At 41.5% G+C, this 21,729-nt stretch overlaps 1 protein-coding gene and 1 non-coding gene across 5 annotated transcripts; both read right to left on the reverse strand.

The window, feature by feature from the left end:
- Positions 1 to 1,865: 1,865 nt before the first annotated feature.
- On the reverse strand, positions 1,866 to 16,306 carry ZNF599 (zinc finger protein 599). 4 transcript variants are annotated; one of them, XM_061138988.1, is made up of 4 exons: positions 16,023 to 16,306; positions 13,943 to 14,032; positions 12,377 to 12,472; positions 1,866 to 4,581 (listed from the first exon to the last, which is right to left on the reverse strand). In XM_061138988.1, the coding sequence occupies exons 2-4, from the start codon at positions 13,983 to 13,985 to the stop codon at positions 3,056 to 3,058; spliced, it is 1,665 nt and encodes a 554-aa protein (XP_060994971.1). In that variant the 5' UTR covers positions 13,986 to 14,032; positions 16,023 to 16,306; the 3' UTR covers positions 1,866 to 3,055. The 4 variants fall into 4 exon arrangements, with proteins under 4 accessions (XP_060994971.1, XP_060994972.1, XP_060994970.1 ...); XM_061138989.1 differs by having other exon boundaries at positions 13,906 to 14,032; XM_061138987.1 differs by having other exon boundaries at positions 15,912 to 16,306.
- Positions 16,307 to 17,915: 1,609 nt separating this feature from the next.
- Positions 17,916 to 18,046, reverse strand: LOC133055332 (small nucleolar RNA SNORA18). Its single transcript, XR_009692621.1, has one exon. It is a non-coding gene; the product is annotated as a small nucleolar RNA SNORA18 (small nucleolar RNA).
- Between the last annotated feature and the right edge of the window lie 3,683 nt (positions 18,047 to 21,729).

The raw sequence follows: 21,729 nt of genomic DNA on the forward strand, positions 1-21,729 counted from the left end.
TCCACAGGAGCCCAGAACCAGAGATTTCAGAATCTGTGTAAAACTGCACAGATTTCCCATGGTGGAAACTAATTCATATTAAGAAAAAAAAAAAAAAAACACCCTTTGGGGAGCCTTAATCCACACCTCTAGGCCAGATGTAGACTCCCAGGTAGTACCTGGTTAAAGACAGAACTGAGGGCTTGGTGCTACAGGCAATCCAGTTATACTTCCATATATTAGACCAACACAAATAGAAGAAGGATGGATAGATTATTATTTGTCATTGTACAGATAAGGTAGCCTTGATAAAGTTTCATTTTATTAAAACATAAAAGCTGATCACAGTGATCACTTGAGCACCTAGGAGACATGTATGAGGACAGACCCACAGGTGCCAAAATGCAGAGAAATAAGAGATCTTAATGGCCCTTCTGAGGATTCCACCTTTCATAGGCATTTCCAGAATTGTCAGTTTATGTAATCTCTTTGCTAAGAATGTCAGTGTCCCTACTAAAATACTTACAGAAATACAAAAGTATTTCCAAATCACAATGTCTGACATCCAATTAAAAATAAACAGTGACACACAGAAGCAGGAAAATATAACCTAAAATGAGAAGAAAAATCAATCACTTAAAACAAGGCACAGATGAAGCAATTATACCCCAATTAAAAAAATTTAAAAAACAGGCACAAAACATGAAAAGATGCTCATCACTGCTAATTATTGGGCTTCCCTTGTGGCTCAGCTGGTACAAGAATCCATCTGCAATGCTGGAGACCTGGGTTTGATCCCTGGGTTGGGAAGATCCCCTGGAAAAGGGAAAGGCTACCCACTCCAGTATTCTGGCCTAGAGAATTCCATGGACTTTATAGTCCATGGGGTAGCAAAGAGTCGGACATGACTGAGCAACTTTCACTTCACTTCACTGCTAATATTAAAGAAATGCAAACAAAAAATACAATGTGGTAACACCTCACACCTGTCACAGTGGCTATCACTAAAATGTCAACAAATAATAAATGCTATATAGAAGAACAGATTTAAATGCTAATGAGACAGGCTTGCTTATAAGGCTATTGGCAAATGAACCTATATAATGCAAATGGCTTTCAAAGCCTGACTTTGAATTATTCAAGTATCACACACAACTGTGCTATTGTGTGAATGCCAAGGGCAACTTTAAGTACAAACCCCTAGTGTTGTAAAGAGCCCCATGTCCAGACTTGAGAAGAAAAATCTGAACCATATGACAGTCCATTGTAGGTGGAATAAAAAACTTTGAGGGATACCAGAAACATTCTGGGACTTGTTTTACAACTGCTCATCCAAGAAACGGAATGCTATTTCCAGTGCAAAAACCTTGCCTCCAAGATTTAATTAATTTTGGATAATGCCCCAATCCATTGCCATGAAGTTGAAAATGCCCACTCCAACCCAGATGTTCTTTTCATGCCCCTAAATTCTATGTTATCCAACCACTCAATCAGGGCATAATAAAAGCAAAACATAAGGGAGCTTTTTAGCAAAACTCTCAACACCAACAAAGAAACCATATACCAGGATGGACTACTGGGTGTCTGTCAATATATTCACTGTCACTGTGTTGGCACAACCTGGGATAATTAATAAGCAGACTACTATCATTAACTGTTGGGAAAATGCTTGGCTAGACTGCCTGAAAATTTTCAGACTTAAAGGTGTTACAGAAAATATAAAGGACAGTGTCAAACACACAATGCATATCACAAAACATATAAGTAAAAAAGACTTCAAATGATATGATGGAAGATGTGGAAGAAACTTTGGCAGAGAAGGAAGTAGAAACCACCAACTAAGACCGGGAAGAGAACGCAAAACAAAGCATCGTCCTCTCCTTTGGTTTTCCTGGGTCAAGCCAAGGTCAAGAGATTTACCCACTCAGTGCACTGCCCCATCACACATCCTGCAGTTCTATCAAAATTAGAGTTTTAGTTAATGTTAATATTTAATTAAGTTTAATCTTTTTTTTTCTAGGACTTTCTTTGCATGGTGTACTGTACAACATAGTGTACTATACAGTGTTTATGTGTTTACTGTATAAGAGTACTGCATATATGTATTGTTTGTGTATGTTGTAGTGAAAAGAGTAAAAACAGTACAATAACAACAATATACAAAAGTGATGTCATTAAAATATTTTTAATACAATGAAATATTGGATGTAACTTCTCAGAAACATTTATTAAATAAGGTGTCCTAAAACAGAAAAAAAAAAAAAATCCCATAGGAGATTAAGTATTGATTGGTTGATGAAAATGTGAACAGATGCTCACAGGTACCTAAATCTGTATTGCCACTAGAAGCCATGGTCCACTATTCACTAATTCAGTGTTTATGGTGAACTTAAAGACTATAACTACCGTGAATAACAAGAACTGATTGCATATAATGTATGTATATGTATTTCATGACTCAGGCCTTATGCTCAATGGTAGACATGACATTGACATGTTACATGTCAATATTTTGTAACAAATAACTTTCAATAAATGTTAGCAGAGTTAACATCCCAATGGTCCAATTCTCCTGACTATGGATATAAAAAAATACATAAAGGGGATGAGGCCTTAGACCTCTCCCCTTTCAGCCCCTCCCCTGCCCCCACACAAATGACAAATTGTCATAAGCTTGGCAGGGAGATCGGAAAAAAGACACACATGCATTTCCCTTTCCTTTCTCTTCTACATCTCTTTAAATGCTCTTGAGATGGATTTGTAACAAACATAGGAAGGACTGTTGCTGACATTTTCCCCAAATGCATGACAACCACTGATTCTCCCTTGTGGATTCTCAGATGTAGTGGAAAGCTGTAGCCAGTGTCAATTTCTAGTATGACCCTTTAGATGACCTGCCATAGAAAGCTTTCACAGAGATGATAATTATGTTTCTCTTCTGACACTGAGTAAGATATCTCTCTGGCCAAAAGACTTCCCTGAATAGTTATATTAAAAAAGGAAAGGTACTTCACCAGTATGAGTTCACTAAAATTGCCTGAAGTGAGCAAACTTGCACAAGGCCTTCCTCCATCTTCTAAACTCTGGTGTGAATCTTTTGATGGTGAGTGAAGGATGAACTGTGGCTGAAGGCCTTCCCACATTCACCACATTCAAAGGGTTTCTCTCCAGTGTGAGTTCTCACATGTTGAGTTAAGGCAAAGCTGTCACAAAAGGCCTTCTCACATTCTTTGCACTCATAGGGCTTTTCTCCAGTGTGGATCCTATTATGCCGAACAAAATTTGCAGGTTGGGTAAAAGCCTTTCCACATTCTTTGCATACATAAGGCTTTTCCCCAGTGTGAATCCTCATGTGTCGAGTAAAGGAAGAGCTATAGTAAAAGGCTTTTGCACATTCTTTACACTCCAAAGGTTTTTTCCCACTATGGGTCCTATTGTGTCTGATAAAAACAGAATGGTGTGTAAAGGCCTTTCCACATTCACTGCATTCATAGGGTCTCTCACCAGTGTGAATCCTCATGTGTTGAATTAAGGAAGAACTGTCACAAAACGCTTTTCCACATTCTTTGCACTCAAAGGGCTTCTCTCCAGTATGTGCCCTCTTATGCCGGATGAAAGTAGATCGATGAGTAAAGGCTTTTCCACACTCACTGCACTCATAGGGTTTCTCTCCAGTGTGAATCCTCATGTGTTGAGTAAAGGATGAGTTGAGGCAGAAAGCCTTTCCACATTCTTTGCACAAAAAGGGTTTTTCTCCCGTGTGGGTCATATTATGTTGGATAAAAGTGGAGCGGTGAGTGAAGGCCTTTCCACATTTGCTGCACTCATAGAGTTTCTTTCCAGTGTGAATCCTCATATGTTGAGCGAAGGAGGAGCTGTAGTAAAAGGTTTTCCCACATTCCTTGCACAAAAATGGTTTTTCTCTAGTGTGAGTCATATTATGCTGGATGAAAGAGGAGCGATGGGTGAAAGCTTTACCACATTCTTTGCATTCATAGGGTTTATCTCCAGTGTGAATACGCTGGTGCTCTGTGAGGTGAGACCTGCGTTTGAAGGCTTTCCCACACTCGATACACTTGTACGGCTTTTCCCCAGTATGAAACCTCATATGTCGAATGAAGTCTGCCATATAACGAGAAGCTTTCCCACATTCACCGCATTCATAAGGCTTCACTCCAGCGTGAATCTGTTGATGCCGAATAAGGGCCCAATTCTTGCTAAAATCTTTTCCACATTCCTTGCACTTATAGAGGTTATTCCTTACATCAACAACCAGGTCTTTTCCTGGTTCTTGGGAATCACATTCATGCAGAGCATCTTGTATAGTGACTTGCTCCGGTAAAACCCCTAAACAAAGACTATCATCTGTCACAAAATCATCATGTTTATGGCTCAACTTCCTCAGGCATGCCTCCTTGTGGGGATCTTCTCCTGGCCTCCAGTTCCCTTCCTGCATTTCTGACAGTTTTTCCTGATACTTTGCTTGCCCCAGCCAGGAATCCCTTGAGGTGCCATGTGTCACTTGTTCCTCAAAAGAGGCTTCCTCAATGAGGGCCAGCTGAGAAGCAGTAAGCTGTGTGGTCTTGGGATTTGCTTTTTCACCTGAAGGAAATCCAATATAACAAAAGTGCCTATTAGTGATGTCAAGACAGAACAAAATAAATGACCATTTTAGTGGAAGAATGAAGATGAAAATAAAGCCTCTACCATCTATGGCATTTTTACATCTCTTAAACCCTGGTTTAAAATTTCTTTCTTTACTAATCCTTGGGCTCTTGACATCTTTAAAAGGTAACCCAAGGAGAAAACCTGCAGCAGGGAACAGAAAATCTGTAGTGGAGACTCCACCTCACTCTCCAGAGTGAGAGAGGGTGGGCAGAGTAATGATAATGACTGTGTTCCAATATCTCATGCTGCTATGACAGCACAGAGAAGGCGAACCTAACTTGGCCCAGATGGCAGACAGAAAGAGGTCAGTGGAGGCTACAAGGACAAGGTACTACATAAGCTTATTTCTAAAGGTGAGTAGGAATTCCCTGACAGAGGAATTAGGAGAAAAACTGTATTAGACAACTGAAAGTTCAAAGGGTCAGGGTCTTAAGAGAATGCTGAATGCCAGGCAAAAAGAAAAGAATGACAGGATGGTGGAGAGGGAGGCAGAGACAGAGGAGAAACAAAATCTTAGGATTCTGGACTGTGCAAAAGTTGTGGGGAGTCAGAGATAAGCAACTGGGTGGACATATTCAATCTACTATACCTGAGTAAAGACTAGGTGAACAGACTGAAATAGATATCATTTAGATAACTAGAAAACATATCACACTCATAAAGATTTATTTGAAAACAGAGATTAATAATATAAAGTTGCCAATTTCCCTAAATTCATTATAAATTTAACAACTTGGGATAAATCCCAATAGGGTTTTTCATGGTTACAGGCAAGCTGATTGTGGAATTTATATAAAAGAACAGAGACCAGGATATCTCTGAAGAAGAATAAAGCAAAAGGACTTGCTCTTTGAGGAATTAGGATGATGATGAAATCATATATAACAAAGTAGTGTGATGCAGCCTAGATATAATATAAGCTGTCAAAGTGTCAAAGGTAAAAACAGAGTTAGGAACTCTGAAATGTGTATATGGAATTTGCTCAACACATGAGGAGTCACACAATTTTGATATATGATAGAAGTAGCAGAGAGGCCAGTGGGAATAAGAAAAGACTATTTAATAAATGGATGTAGAAAAATCATTTGCCACAATGAAGGAAAATGAAATTGTATTTCTACCTTGTACAAAGCAAAAAATTAATTCCAGATTGACTAAGACTTATTGTCAGAAGCATTCATGGGGTCGCAAAGAGTTGGACACAACTGAGCGACTGAACTGAACTAAAAGATTAAAAACTTTTAATAAATAGTGAAAATGACTATCTTTTAGATCTTGAGGAAAAGGAAGAATTCAAAAACAAGATACAGAAGCATTCACTATAAAAGACTAATCAACATGACTAATGTTTTAAAAGGCAATCCAAGAAAAATGGCTATGTTAACATCAGACCTATATTAACACCAGATAACATAGATGACAGAGCAAAGAAAATGGGACCAAAAGGGACATTATATAATGATAAAAAGATCAAGCCACCAGGAAGACATAATAACCCTAAATCTGTATGTACAAAATATCAGAGCCTCAAAACATACAAACCAAAAACTGAGCTGAAAGGAGAAATACCCAAAATTACAATTACAGCTGGAGACTTCAACACTTCACACCCAAAATGAAAACCAAACCATGCTATTAACTGACATTTCACAGAAGATATGTATTGACTAATCAACATATGAAGAGGTACTCAAATTTCTTAAATATGAGGGAAGGGCAAATTAAGATCACAAAGAGAGACTATTTTATATTCACCTGATTGAAAACACTTTTCAAGTGTTGGAGAGAGTATAGATCCATGGAATTGTTCATACAGGGCAAGTGAAGTGTAAGTGGATATAAATAACCATGTTAGAACACAACAGGGCATCCTCTAGTAAAGTTCTCCTTTTGCTTAATTTATAATTCCCAAATTCCAGTCCTAGGCATATTCTAAGAGAAATTCCTACACTTGTTTGTGAGAATACACACATGTGAATTTTCATGGCTCCACTGTGTATGGGTACAAAAAATTAGAAACAAGAAAATTTCCATGAAAATGGATGAATACATGGTTTTATATAAATGACTATGGGAGAAAAAAAAAAATGAGTGAACTATAGCTGTGTGCATGCTCAGTTGCTAAGTTGTGTCTTGCCTCCTTGCAACCCCATGGACCGTAGCCTGCCCAGCTCCTCTGTCCATGGGATTTCCCAGCTAAGAATACTGGAGTGGGTTGCCGTCTCCTTCTTCTGGGTCTTCCTGACCCAAGCAAGGGATCTTCTGAACCCATGTCTCCTGCATTGGCAGGCGGGTTCTTTACTGCTGAGCCATCAGGGAAACTGAACTATAGTTACATGCATCATGAATCTCAGTAATGTACTGTTGAATGAAAAGTACAAATCCTATAAGACAACATAAACAGATACTTTTTATAATGTTCAAATAAAAGAGCAAAATATACACACAAGTACAATGAAACAATGTTTTTTTGAGAATGTCAGTTTTTCATGGCATTATAAAAATGATATGTATGTATCTTAAACTTATTTTTTAGCAATTTTTAATTGTAGTAAAATAACATAACATAAAATGTACCATTTTGAGATGAAACAATCTTAAAAAGAAATGGATATAATAATTAGATGAAGTAGATGAATTCCTTAAAAGACTCCAATTCCCAAAACTGACACAAGAAAAAACAGAATATCTGAATAGCCTTTTATTTATTCAAAAGACAAATTCTGTGATGGACTAAATGTGTTCCCCAAAATTCACGTATTGAAGCCCTGACTGCCAATGTATTTGGAGGCAGGGCCTGGCCTTTACAGAAGTAATTAAGGTTAAGTGAGGTCATAAAAGTAGGGACCTGAGAGGATCAGATCCTTATAATAAAGAGACACCAGAGACTTCTCCCTCTCTTCCTCTCCACCACACACCACACTTAGGAAAGGCCATGGTCCCTATCTTCATATAAGAACACTAATCCCATCATGGGTGCTCCATTCTCATGACCTCATCTAAACCCAAGCACCACCCAAAGGGCCAGAATCATCACACTGGGGCATTAGGGATTTAACATACAGATTTGGGGAGGACACAGGCATTCAGTTCATAACAAGGTGACATGAGAAAAAGTACAGCAAAGTGCATGGCAAATGTTCTGTAAATTGTAGACCACTATCTATCATTATTATAGTTGTTATACTGGTTAATCAGAATGTCAGCAATAACCTGTGAGAACATTTTTTTTAGTACTGCAATGCTGAGAAATACCATTACTGGGCCTCAAAGAGTAAAGGGCAGATACCATCTGCTCACAAGTATGTGAAACAATGAGGGATCTTACATATAGCTGATGGGAACGTGACATGGTACAGTCACTCTGAAACTGACTGGTAGTTTCTATTAAAGCTAATCATATAACTACACCATGATCCAGCCAGTCCACTCATAAATATACTCCCAACAGAAATGTGTGCTTATAGGCAAAAAAAAATATGGTTAAGAATATTCACAGCAGCATTCTCCATAATATTCCGAAAAGTCAAATGTCCATCAACAAGAACACAAGTATGTGTAATCTATTAATTCATTGAGCTATTGCACAGTGAGAAACTAACTCCAAATAAGTGCAACCACATGGATAAATTCCAGAGTCATAATGATTGTCAAAAGAAGACAGGCAGGGCCATATTGTATACTGTGGGGTTCCATTTATAAACCTTCAAAACTAATCTATGGGACTTCCTTGGTGGTCCATAGCTAAGACTCCAAGCTTGCAATGCAGGAGGCCTGGGTTCAACACCTAGTCAGTGGACTAGACCCCATATGCTGCAACTAAGAGTTCACATGCCATAACTAAAAGATTCCACATGCCACAACTAAGACCTGGTGCAGCCAAATAAATATATAAATGAATATTAAAAAAAAAAAAACAAAACTTAAGTCTATGGTGACAGAGTCTAAATACTGGTTAATTTTGTAGAAGGGGATATTAACAAGGAGGGAAGCACAAGATGCCTGAGAGGTGCTGGAAATACTGCATTTCTTGACACTTGCAGTGGATACACTGGTTTATATATATGTAAAATTTTATAATGATGGACCTTTAAGATTTATACATTCACTATGTATAAATTACACCTCAGTACAAAAATTCAAGGAAATATTGACTAGTAAAGGGGAAGTCTGTGTAGATGTCTCTTCTGAGAATGAGAAAAGTCCTCTAAAAAGCTTGGTTGTTCAACTGAAATAGAGTCAACAACTTTTGGATGTTGTTGGAGAGCCAAGAGCATTTTCTTTTAATGTTTCCCACAATTGCAAGAAACTTCATCATGTTTTTTATATTCAGCAGAGAGAAGATGGAGATATCGAAGAGGGAGGAAATAAATGAAGCATGTTCTCTGAGGCAGTGGACAGACTCCTGTATGGTTTCCCATAATCCCTTCCTCATGGTGTTCCCACAGTTTTGATACCCTCTGCCTGAATCCTGGGCTTCCAGGTGGCACTAGTGGTAATGAACCCACCTACCAATGCAGGAGACATAAGAATCATGGATTCAATCCTGAGTCAGGAAGATCCCCTGGAGAAGGAAATGGCAACCTGCTCCAATATTCTTGCCTGGAAAATCCCATGGACAGAGGGGCCTGGTGGGCTATAATCCATGGGGTCACAAAGAGTTGGACATGACTGAAGTGACTTAGCACGCACACATGCTGAATCTTAGCAAAATTTACTTCTAAAGAATAGAATATAACAAAGGCGGTAGAATGTAAGATGTAACAGATAAAGTATATGTGTGGAACCTCTCTTGCTGGAATCTCTTACATCATTACTTGATCTGAAGAAGTAACCTGATGTGTTGTAAACTGCCTACAACTACAGCTTTGCAGGGGATCAAGCTAAGCTGTGCCTAGATTTCTGATCCACAGATGAGATAATAAATGAGTGATATTTTAATATGAAATGAGTGATTTTTACTCACTCATTGTGATCTGGCAATAGATAATTAAGACACCTGAGAAGGTAGGCGAAGGTATGACCTAGACTCTGCTAGGGGGATCAGCCATGGCCAGGGATGAGAGTCCTTCTGTAGAGGTGAGAAGGAAGCTGAAGGTATAAGTCAGTAAGGGTTAAAAAGCAAGAAAAAGAAGGGAACAGCCTTTATTTTCTGAATAAACTGGATCATATGTTGAGATCTCAGTGACTGGGGAGATGGTGATGTTTGGAATATGGAAAAGTGGATAGGGGAGTGGATGTGAGACATAGAGCTGATCCTGGGGGGACTCTGTTAGCATCAGGCAGGCAAAAGATGATTACAGCCTGAGCTAGGGTGATTATGATGGAACTCATGGAACTGGTGGAGGTGACAGATTCAGGAGAAATGTATGATAAAATATGATCAAGATTCAGGAATGGCTGTATCATGGGCATGATGAAGATGGAGGTGTTGTTCAAGTTTGTTTTTGGTTTTCTCAACTTATTGAACAAGACCATTGACTGAAATGGGGAGATGAGAGGAGTTGGCAAGATCTTGAGATCCTTCTTAGGCATGATGGGTATGAAGTGCCTTTGAAACCTCCAAGTGAAGAAGCAGAACTGCAGAAAGAGGTGAAGATTTGAGACAGACACACTGGGACTGAGGAAGGGCTGGCCAGAGATACTCTCTGGCTGGCTGAGCAACCTGAGGGAACCCAAGAGGAGAGTGATCACAAATTTACATTGGTACTAGCCACACATTTGTCTTTTTTTTCTTTTTTTCATTTATTTTTATTAGTTGGAGGCTAATTACTTTACAATATTGTAGTGGTTTTTGCCATACATTGACATGAATCAACCATGGATTTACATGTGTTCCCCATCCTGAACCCCCCTCCCACCTCCCTCCCCATCCCATCCCTCTGGGTCATCCCAGTGTACCAGCCCTGAGCACTCGTCTCATGCATCCAACCTGGACTGGCGATCTGTTTCACACTTGATAATATATATGTTTCAATGCTATGCTCTCAGATCATCCCACCCTCACCTTCTCCCATAGAATCCAAAAGTCTGTTTTATACATCTGTGTCTCTTTTGCTGTCTCACATATAGGGTTATCGTTACCATCTTTCTAAATTCCATATATATGCATTAGTATACTGTATTGGTGTTTATCTTTCTGGCTTACTTCACTCTGTATAATGGGCTCCAATTTCATCCATCTCATTAGAACTGATTCAAATGTACTCTTTTTAATGGTTGAGTAATATTCCATTGTGTATATGTACCACAGCTTTCTTATCCATTCATCTGATGATGGGCATCTAGGTTGCTTCCATGTCCTGGCTATTATAAACAGTGCTGCAATGAACATTGGGGTACATGTGTCTTTTTCGGTTCTGGTTTCCTTGGTGTGTCTGCCCAGGAGTGGGATTGCTGGGTCATATGGCAATTCTACTTCCAGTTTTTTAAGGAAACTCCACACTGTTCTCCACAGTGGCTGTACTAGTTTGCCTTCCCACCAACAGTGTAAGAGGGTTCCCTTTTCTCCACACCCTCTCCAGCATTTATTGCTTGTAGACTTTTGGATAGCAGCCATTCTGACTGGCGTGTAATGGTACCTCATTGTTAGCCACACATTTGATGTGGGGCTGACAAAGGCAAACATACTCTCAAGGTTTTACAAGACAGGAGGGCAAGAGGATGACAAGGCTAGGGACTGCTTCTGAATATCTCATTTACAAATGGAAGCATGGATGCCTGCAAGGATGTACAGTACAGATAAACAATTGGATAGAGGTGGAAAATTGGATAGAGATGCAAAGCAGAGTTGGAGGTAGTAATCTGCAGAAAAATAAATGACTCTTTTCTGAATCCAGAAGGTAGTTTGAGATACCATTAGTCACTATTCATTATGAGTAATAATACATGAATATTGTTAAGTCACTTACTTTGGGTCAGGCAATGGAAGGTGAATGGAAGTGACTATGTGAGCAAATGGGTATGACTACTCCCCTTCTCTCCTATTCCTTTTGGCCAGTTGGATGACGTCAGGGCAATCTTATAGCCACATACTGACAATAGAATACACCTGGTCCCTAAATAGATATGTGGTACAGAATTTGCCTGCAGACCCACATTATGTGTGTATGTGCTCAGTTGCTCAATCGTGTCTGACTCTCTGCAACCCCATGAACTATAGTCCGCCAGGCTCTTCTGTCCATGGAATTTTCCAGGCAAGAATACTGGAACAGGTTATCATTTCCTACTCCAGGGGATCTTTCCAACTCAGGGATCAAACCCACATCTCACGCGTCTTCTGCACTGGCATGCAGATTCTTTACTACTGCACCACTTGGGAATCCTGACCACGTTATACCATGGCACAAATGAGAAAAACAAGCCTTGCTGAGTCACCAAGATTTTGGAGTTTATCTCTTACAGCAGGCAGCATCCACTTAGCCTAACTTGTATGTCAAAAGCACAGGGAGATCATGCAACTTCCCTAGGGTCCTGATGCTTCTGAATGGCCAAGTATAGAGTCTGTCTCTTACTCAGGATAGCACATTTCAACCCCAGTAAAAGCAAAGAGTGTGATGGGATTGGGAAGACAGCAAAAACACAGTTAAAAGGACTCCATGATCACCCAAGACCCCCAGAAAGCCATAGAAAGAAACTGCCCATGGAAAGGGGCACTGCCCACTCAATGGGGCTGACTGGCAGACTACCAGTCACTCCCCAGCAGTCTGCCAGCTGCCATGGCACTCACCTGTACAGGTGTTTCTGGAGAGGCCTCTCTTTACTGTCCACAGTCCTGGCCCATACTCCAGTAGGTGAATCAGCTCTGCCTTGGGAACAGGATGCCCTGTACATGGAGAAATAAACGGGGAATGGATATATAGGTAAAGACAAAAGGGAAAGTCTCACATATACAGGAGTGAACACCTTGAACATACCACCATAAAACCCCAAAGGGCACACCTCCTTCCAGAAGTCTTTCCCTAATTAAATCAGCAAGATTCAACCTTCCCATGCTTCAGAACATCTTAGACACACCTGGTTCTAAACACAGAACAAAGTAAACCAAATCTCTGGGCATAAAGACAGTACTGGTTGCTTTCAAACTTTGCCAGGTGATTCTGGTGTCCAAGGATGGATGAAAACACTAGACTAAATCAACTGATAGTCAGTTGTCTGAGGAAGGCCATGACCTAAAACTGCTACCCATTCTGAAGAAAAGTCCAGGTTGGGAAGATGGGGCTGAATGTGGGGACTTGCTACCCTATTTGTTGCTACAACATCCTGTTGCCACTTCAGGGATGCTGGCCCGATGACCTGGACCAAAGAGAGAAAGCAGACAGAGAGAACTGGGTTGGGAGGAACCAACCCAGGAGCCAGCACCACCACAGGGCTTCTCGTTAGGTGAAGTAATAAACTTTTTTCAGGGTGAAACTTGTATGATGTGGTTTTTTGGCACATGCAGCCAAATATATTTTGCCAAATGTGAAGGTTTAAAGATAGGAGGATTCTAAAGAGAAGTCAATGACTTAGGCAGCAGGACCACAGAAAGTCTGATTAGAAAATTCTGTACTGCAAGCCAGAGTGCACCCAGCTGTTCACTGAGGTCTGCTCTATATCTGGCACTGAGTTCAGTGAGGAGGCAGGGGAAAAGGCAAACCGGATCTTCCTATGTCTCTGCTGGACCTGAGCTCCCTGCCCACTCAGGGAATTGGCTTGTGTTTGTCCCTCCACTTGGAATACTATTCCCCAGATGCCTCCTTTCAATAACTATTCACAATTGTCACAAAACATTGTAGTTACTTCACTGAAGCCTGACCTTTTGGGAGAGACTATGTGGACATGAGACAGGGAAAGCCCAGTTAGAGGTAACCATTTCTGGGTAAAGTGGCCAACTAAGCTTTGGGTGGAAGAACATTTGGGATTTATTATTTTGTATAATTTTATTGTGCAATTTGTATAGATTATATTTGTACATAATTTGTATAACTTTGTACATTATTATGTATAATTTATTATACATAGCGAATACCTATATGGCACTTTCTAAGTTCCCAGTTCTACTCTACGCACTTTAAAGATATTAGTTCGCTGGGGCTAAGTGAAAGGGTTACTACAAAAATGATAAAATAAAAATAATCATGAGGCGGTCTGACCACAACAGGCTGAGGCTGGAGGGAGAAGCGAAGGCAGGCTCCTCAGGTCTTCTTAACTGATCATGCTCAGAGAGAGGGTAGAATGAAAGAGGCTCTGGGTACCACATGTGAGGTGAGGCCTTACCCAGTGAGACCAGGAGGCCGCAAGTCTCCAGCATTACCTCCTGGTACAAGGTCCTCTGGGCCAGGTCTAGATGTCTCCATTCCTCCCCAGTGAAGGTTATGGCCACATCTTCAAATGATATCAATGCCTGCAAAGTCAAATAGAGGTGGTGGGGTGACTGTATGGCTATTAAATTAGAGCCTACTGCATGGTTAGTGACAGAAATTCAGAGACCCAAGGCCTGAATCCCTGAGTATCTCCTGAGAACCCAGCTCTGTGCTGGGTTTAAGAGGGAGGTAGATGGTGCTGTAGACGGAATACAAATAGTGTGGGAGAGAAAAACCACCTATATGGGAATTCACTAGAGAGTGATGCAAAACAAAGGTAATCTTGTGTGGACTATGAGTCTATTACTGTAATTCAAGCAAGGATAAGAGCAGTGGCAGCTGAACCTCATTGGTCTGTCCTCTATGCCTGCACCTCAGGGTTTTAGATGCTGTGTTAAAGCAACGAAAAGATTCTAGATCTGCATCTAGACTTCTTGGGATTTAAATCCAACCTTTCGAACCAAAACATGCTAATTTCTTTGAGCCTCAATTTCCACATCAATACAACAATAATTCCAACTTCACCAGGTTGTTGCAGAGATTAAACTGAAAACGTTCATAAAGCAAACAAATGCAGTGCCCAGCACTTGTCAGTGCTCAATGTGTATTTGTGAATTTCATTAATCCTCTTGCAGCCCGTGAGGTAAACACCATCACTGTCTCCATTTCACAATCAGCAAACGGGGGCTCAAAGTCAAGCAGCCCAGAGTAACATGTCTAAGGAGAAGGGACAAGATTTGAATCCAGGTCCCTCTGGACCAGCCATGGTAGGGGGTTTAGATTTGATCTAGGTATAATAGGAGCTCCAGAGGGTAGAATCTTTCATTCATCAGCCACTTATGGAACACTTGGTACGGGTCCTGCATTCTTCTAAGCTTGGGGACAGGAGCTCCCACATCCCTGACAAGGAACTAAATAAATAAGCAAGAAAACTCATATGGCCTTAAGGGCTCTGAAATGAAGAAAAATAAGATGACTACAGAAATTACAAGACTAGATGAGGCAATCAGGAAGACCTCTCTGAGCAGATGTGGAACAAGGCTGGAATGAAGTTAGGGAGCAAGCCAGGAAAACTGGATAAACAAGCAAAGTTCTGAAGGTGATCAGAGCTATGTTGACAGCAAAGTGGCGTGCTGAAGAATAACTTAGGACCTGTCCATATGTTTACATCCCTTGAGACACAACATTCCTATGCACTGTCATTAATGAAAACTGTAATGGATTCACTTTTCAAATATAAGTAAATGTGTTGCGGCAATGGATACTGTCAGTGGCAAGCCAATGGCCTTGTACCCAGATGGCACCTACAAAGAGAAATCCAGTGACAGGCTTGTCTTCTGCTCTGTCCCGGGAACTTCTACTCCTACTAGACGAGCAGCCAATTACAGAAACACTGCTCCCATCCCACTTCTGCTCTCCAGGCTGTCTCATCTGTCTCCCAGTTCTCAGCAGCGCTGAGGCCGGAGGCAGGGATGTCTGAGGGTCAGATTCCACCTGGGGTGAGCCTAAGATAACAGCAGGACCAGGAGAGTCCTTCTCCGGAAACCACATCGAGTGATGCTCTCTGGGTTGTGCCGAGCACTCAAGGACACACGTCACAAGCATACGCTCTCCAGTTCCTCCAACCGACAGAGAAAAGTTGTTAATACTTCAATTTTAGACCCGAGGGAATAGAGGCCAAGGGCCGTGAATCCACAAGCTTAGAGCCCATTATGGGTGCCTCTCTTTACAACACTTTGGCCTGGATTCAGAACCCTGGGTTGGAACTGATAAGCACTGTAGTTCCCACACCCCATTCTCACCGAACCTCCAGATCCGAGCGTATTAAGACGGAAAGGTGGAGAGTCCCGGGATTCCCCATATCACAGAGTGGCACTATGCGGACCGCGACCCCAGCGCACTTGGGCACCCTCCACTCACCAGCGCCGGCGCCGCCATGGGGCCCGTAGGCAGAGAGGGACGGCGGGAGGTGGTGACAAAAGCTGGTAGAGAGGGCTCAGCCGAGCCGAGGCCAGCCCTGCACGGAAGTACCTGGGACCTGAGTGTCTGCAGTGTGGAATGGGCATCAGGCCCCGGGAGCCGCTTCTGGGAGCTGTGGGGACGGTGGGCTGGGAGCTCAGACGCTCGGCTGACAACCCGTTCCAAGCGGGGTCACGGCTCACACAAAAGTGTGGCGGTGGGTTCTAGTCTCCTCACGGCTCTTTGCTCGTACAGAAGACCTTTTTCTGTGGAGTGGTCAATGCTCAGGGCTCCAGTGGGGAAAGCCCGTAAGGTTAGACAGACCGCTTGTAAACGACGTCCTAATACTCGACCAAGAAGTCCCGCCCAACCTGCCGCCAGTGCCTGCCTCCGCTTTACGTCATTGGCTCAGCGCCCAAGGCCGTCATTGGAGACACTGCCTTCTGGGTAATGTAGTTTCTGACTTCATCCTGGTGAACCAAGGAGCTCACTTCCGGTTTGCTATGGAAACAGTGTCTTAAGGTTCCGTGGTATCTGGTCCCATCACTTCATGGCAAATAGATGGGAGAACAATGGAAACAGTGACAGACTTTATTTTCTCGGGTTCCAAAATCACTGCGGATGGTGACTGCAGCCATGAAATTAAAAGACACTTGCTCCTTGAAAGAAAAGCTAAGACAAACCCAGACAGCGTATATAAAATGTAGAGATATCATTTTGCCAACAAAGGTCCCTATAGTCAAAGTTGTGGTTTTTCCAGTAGTCATGTATGGGATGTGAGAGATGGACCATAAAGAAGGCCAAGCACCAAAGAATTGATGCTTTCTAACTGTGGTGTTGGGGAAGACCCTTGAGAGTCCTTTGGACTGCAAGGAGATCAAATCAACCCTGAATATTCATTGGAAGGACAGATGCTGAAGCTGAAGCTTCAGCACTTTGGCCACCTGACGGGACGAGCCAACTCATGGTAAAAGACCCTGTTGCTGGGAAAAAATTGAAGGCAGCAGAAGGGGATGACAGAAAAAAAATGGTGGGATGGCATCACCAACTCAACGGACATGAGTTTGAGCAAACTCTGGGAGACGGTGAAGGACAGGGAAGCCTGGCATGCTGCAATCCATGGGGTCACAAAGAGTCACACATGACTGAGCCACTGAACAAGGTTCCAAAGGAGGGCACAGCCTCGCTTCCTCTTGAAGGCAAGGCACACTGATTTACTTGGCCCTTCAGGCAACGCCCCGCCCTTAAAGGACTCTAACACATGCCCTATTCCTTAACCTACGCAATGTACTCCTGCCCAGCATTTCACCTCTCTGAGCCAGGATTTATGATGAAAAGTGAAGATTCCCCTAATCTGTGGTTTCCAATTCACAGACCACATCAGCATTACCTGGAATTTGTTACAAGTCATCAGGTCCCATTTCAGACATACTGAATCACATACTCTTGAGTGAGGCCCACATACCTGTGCCTAAGCCCTGCAAGAGGTTTTTTTTTTTTTTTTTACATGCTGACTTTCTGCACAAATGTTTCTTTTTATTCATAACATAGGCAAAGTTATTTAAGTCAATAAATTTTTAAGGATTTTCACACGTCCTGATTCTTTCCATTGCCAGTCACCATAGTTCCTCCAAAGTTGTCATCTTCAAGGCAGCCCTACAAAAAGTTCTGCTCAATCCACAGCTGTGATGCCACAGCTGTTTTAGTTGGGCCTCTCTGATCTTCAGTGGAGTGCATTTCAAAGTTTGCCACCTGTAATCTTTAAGATCCAGTTTCCTCAAGCAGTTCACTATAGGTTCCTGTTTAGGGTCAGGAGATGGGATGTCTAGTTCTCTAAAAGCTTATCAAGTTCAAATGATATTAATTCCTAAGTTATCACACCCTAGAACTTGACAGAGATCATTGGGATATGCCAATACCTAAGATTAAAAAAAATTGTTAGGTTTTTCATAGTTTAATAGGCAGCTATGTCTTGTAGTTCTTTCCCACAGATCTAACAGGTAGTTCTATGAGTAAAGGAAACTACATAGTTACTCTATGAGGCGTTTCCAATGACGTAGGTTTATAGAAAAAGCCCCATCGGGATAGACCTCAACTGCAAGAGGTTTTAATGCTCCAACACAGTTGAGAACCGGACTCTCCAGTGAATGGGACAAAATTACCTACGTCAGAAGAGATAGCTAAAAAGTGCTTAGCACTAGACCTGGCACATAATAATAAATGCATGCTAAATCACTTCAGTCATGTCTCACTTGAGACCCTATGGACCCATAGCTTGCCAAACTCCTCTGTCCATAGGATTCTCCAGACAAGAATATTGGTGTGGGTTGCCATGCTCTCCTTCAGGGAATCTTCCCCACCCAGGGATTGAACCTGTGTCTCTTACATCTACCTGCATTGGCAGGAGGGTTCTTTATCATTAGTGCCACCTGGGAAGCCCAAAGTGATGAGTACTTGAGAGCTTTTGTTGTCATTTTCAGTCACATTGACTTCACTTGATTTCTTCAATAGATTCTCTTTTCAACTCAGGTTTCTGGCACGTCTAGTTCCTTCATCAGAAATGCTGCTTCCCCACATTGAACCTGGTGGAACCATTCCATCCAGCTGGGGTCTGCATGATACCAGCTTCTGTTTACTCTGCTGTCCTTTCTGGCATTATACCTTAATGCTCATTGTCCCACTTTTACCAAAAAGGACACTGAGAAGTGATATTATGAGAAAATAACAGATTAATATCCCTTCCATTTACAGATAGAAAAATCTTCAACAAAATATTAGAAAACCATTCCAACATCATTTCAATTTTTTAAAGGAGTATATATAATCATGGATTTATCCCAGGAATGCAAGAGTGGTTCAATATAAGAAAATCAAGTAATAGAACACATCAATAAAATAAAGAGAAAAAAGACATGATAATCTCAATTGACAAAGAAAATGCATTTGATAAAATCCAACACACTTTTATAATAACAATAAGAGTAATAAAACATTCAGAAAACTAGAAATAGAAAGCATTTTCCTCAGTGTGATAAATGGTATTCTTGAAAAAGCCACTGTTAAAATTATACTTGATAATGAAAGATTGAAAGCTTTCCCTGCAATATCAGGAACAAAACAAGAATACCTGCTTTAACCACTACCATTCAACACTGTACTAGAAGTTTCGGCCAGGGGCAAAAAGAAGAAGATAGAAAAAGCATTACATTTGGAAAGGAAAAAGTAAAACTGCCTCTATTCACAGATGACATGATTCTGAGAGGGTAGGAATAACCACTAGACCATTCAGGTATGACCTAAATCAAATCCCTTATGAATATACAGTGGAAGTGAGAAATAGATTTAAGGGACTAGATCTGATAGACAGAGAGCCTGATGAACTATGGATGGAGGTTCGTGACATTGTACAGGAGACAGGGATCAAGACCATCCCCAAGGAAAAGAAATGCAAAAAGGCAAAATGGTTGTCTGAGGAGGCCTTACAAGTAGCTGTGAAAGGAAGAGAAGCAAAAAGCAAAGGGGAAAAGGAAAGATATACCCATTTGAATGCAGAGTTCCAAAGAATAGCCAGGAGAGACAAGAAAGCCTTCCTCAGCAATCAATGCAAAGAAATAGAAGAAAACAACAGAATGGGAAAGACTAGAGATCTCTTCAGGAAAATTAGAGATACCAAGGGAACATTTCATGCAAAAATGGGCTCAATAAAGGACAGAAATGGTATGGACCTAACAGAAGCAGAAGATATTAAGAAGAGGTGGCAAGAATACACAGAAGAACTGTACAAAAAAGATCTTCATGACCCAGATAACCACAATGGTGTGATCACTCACCTAGAGCCAGACTTCCCGGAATGTGAAGGCAAGTGGGCCTTAGAAAGCATCACTATGGACAAAGCTACTGGAGGTGATGGAATTCCAGTTGAGCTATTTCAAATCCTGAAAGATGAGGCTGTGAAAGTGCTGCACTCAATATGCCAGCAAATTTGTAAAACTCAACAGTGGCCACAGGACTGGAAAAGTCCATTTTCATTCCAATCCCTAAGAAAGGCAATCCCAAAGAATGCTCAAACTACCGCACAACTGCACTCATCTCACATGCTAGTAAAGTAATGCTCAAAAATCTCCAAGCCAGGCTTCAGCAATACGTGAACCAAGAACTTCCAGATATTCAAGCTGGTTTTAGAAAAGGCAGAGAAACCAGACATCAAATTGCCAATATCTGCTGGATCATCAAAAAAGCAAGAGAGTTCCAGGAAAAGATCTATTTCTGCTTTATTGACTACACCAAAGCCTTGGACTGTGTGGATCACAATAAACTGTGGAAAATTCTGAAGGAGATGGGAATACCTGACCACCTGACCTGACTCTTGAGAAACCTGTATGCAGGTAAGGAAGCAACAGTTAGAACTGGACATGGAACAACAGACTGGTTCCAAATAGGAAAAGGAGTACATCAAGGCTGTATATTGTCACCCTGCTTATTTAACTTATATGCAGAGTACTTCATGAGAAACGCTGGGCTGGAGGAAGCACAAGCTGGAATTAAGATTGCTGGGAGAAATATCAATAACCTCAGATATGCAGATGACACCACCCTTATCACAGAAAGTGAAGAGGAACTAAAAAGCCTCTTGATGAAAGTGAAAGAACAGAGCGAAAAGTTGGCTTAAAGCTCAACATTCAGAAAACTAAGATCATGGCATCTGGTCCCATCACTTCATGGGAAATAGATGGGCAAACAGTGGAAACAGTGTCAGACTTTATTTTTTTGGGCTCCAAAATCACTGTAGATGGTGATTGCAGCCATGAAATTAAAAGATGCTTACTCCTTGGAAGGAAAGTTATGACCAACCTGGATAGCATATTAAAAAGCAGAGACATTACTTTGCCAACAAAAGTCCAGCTAGTCAAGGCTATCATTTTTCCAGTGGTCATGTATGGATGTGAGAGTTGGACTGTGGAGTGCCAAGGATTGATGCTTTTGAAGTGGGGTTTTGGAGAAGACTCTTGAGAGTCGCCTGGACTGCAAGGAGATCCAACCAGTCCATCCTGAAGGAGATCAGTCCTGGGTGTTCATTGGAAGGACTGATGCTGAAGCTGAAACTCCAATACTTAGGCCACCTCATGCGAAGAGTTGACTCATTGGAAAAGACCCTGATGCTGGGAGGGATTGGGGGCAGGAGGAGAAGGCGACGACAGAGGATGAGATAGCTGGATGGCATCACCGACTCGATGGGCATGAGTTTGAGTAAACTCCGGGAGCTGGTGACGGACAGGGAGGCCTGGTGTGCTGCGATTCATGGGGTCGCAAAGAGTCGGACATGACTGAGCGACTGAACTGAACTGAACTGAACTGAACAGGTAGGAAGGCCAGGGGTCTCCAAACGGAGGAAATAGGCTGCAAGTGTCAGACTTTTTTTTTTTTTTTAATCTCTCTCTGAAGCAGCAGGAGGAAACAAACTAGTGATATATGTTTTTCCCTTCTCTATACAAATTTAAAAAGAGGTTTCTGTTAAAATACTGTGTTGCCACAATGACACCTGGTTCCACCTGAACGTAACTTTTCTTAAATTTTGAGTTAACCAATATATTTTTCTAATGGAAATGTTTGTCTTAAGCTATGTTAATGTACTATTCATTTACCCCAGACTCTGTCTTCAAGTCGGTTTGTCCTAAAAGCTCAGATTTAGGCTCAGAACCGACTTGACAAACCAGTGTGTTATACTCAGACATTGTTCTCCTAATCTATGTAAATGAAACTATTTGTACAGTAATCTGCC

This window comes from Dama dama, chromosome 4, assembly GCF_033118175.1.
Source record: "Dama dama isolate Ldn47 chromosome 4, ASM3311817v1, whole genome shotgun sequence".
Lineage (NCBI taxonomy): Eukaryota > Metazoa > Chordata > Mammalia > Artiodactyla > Cervidae > Dama > Dama dama.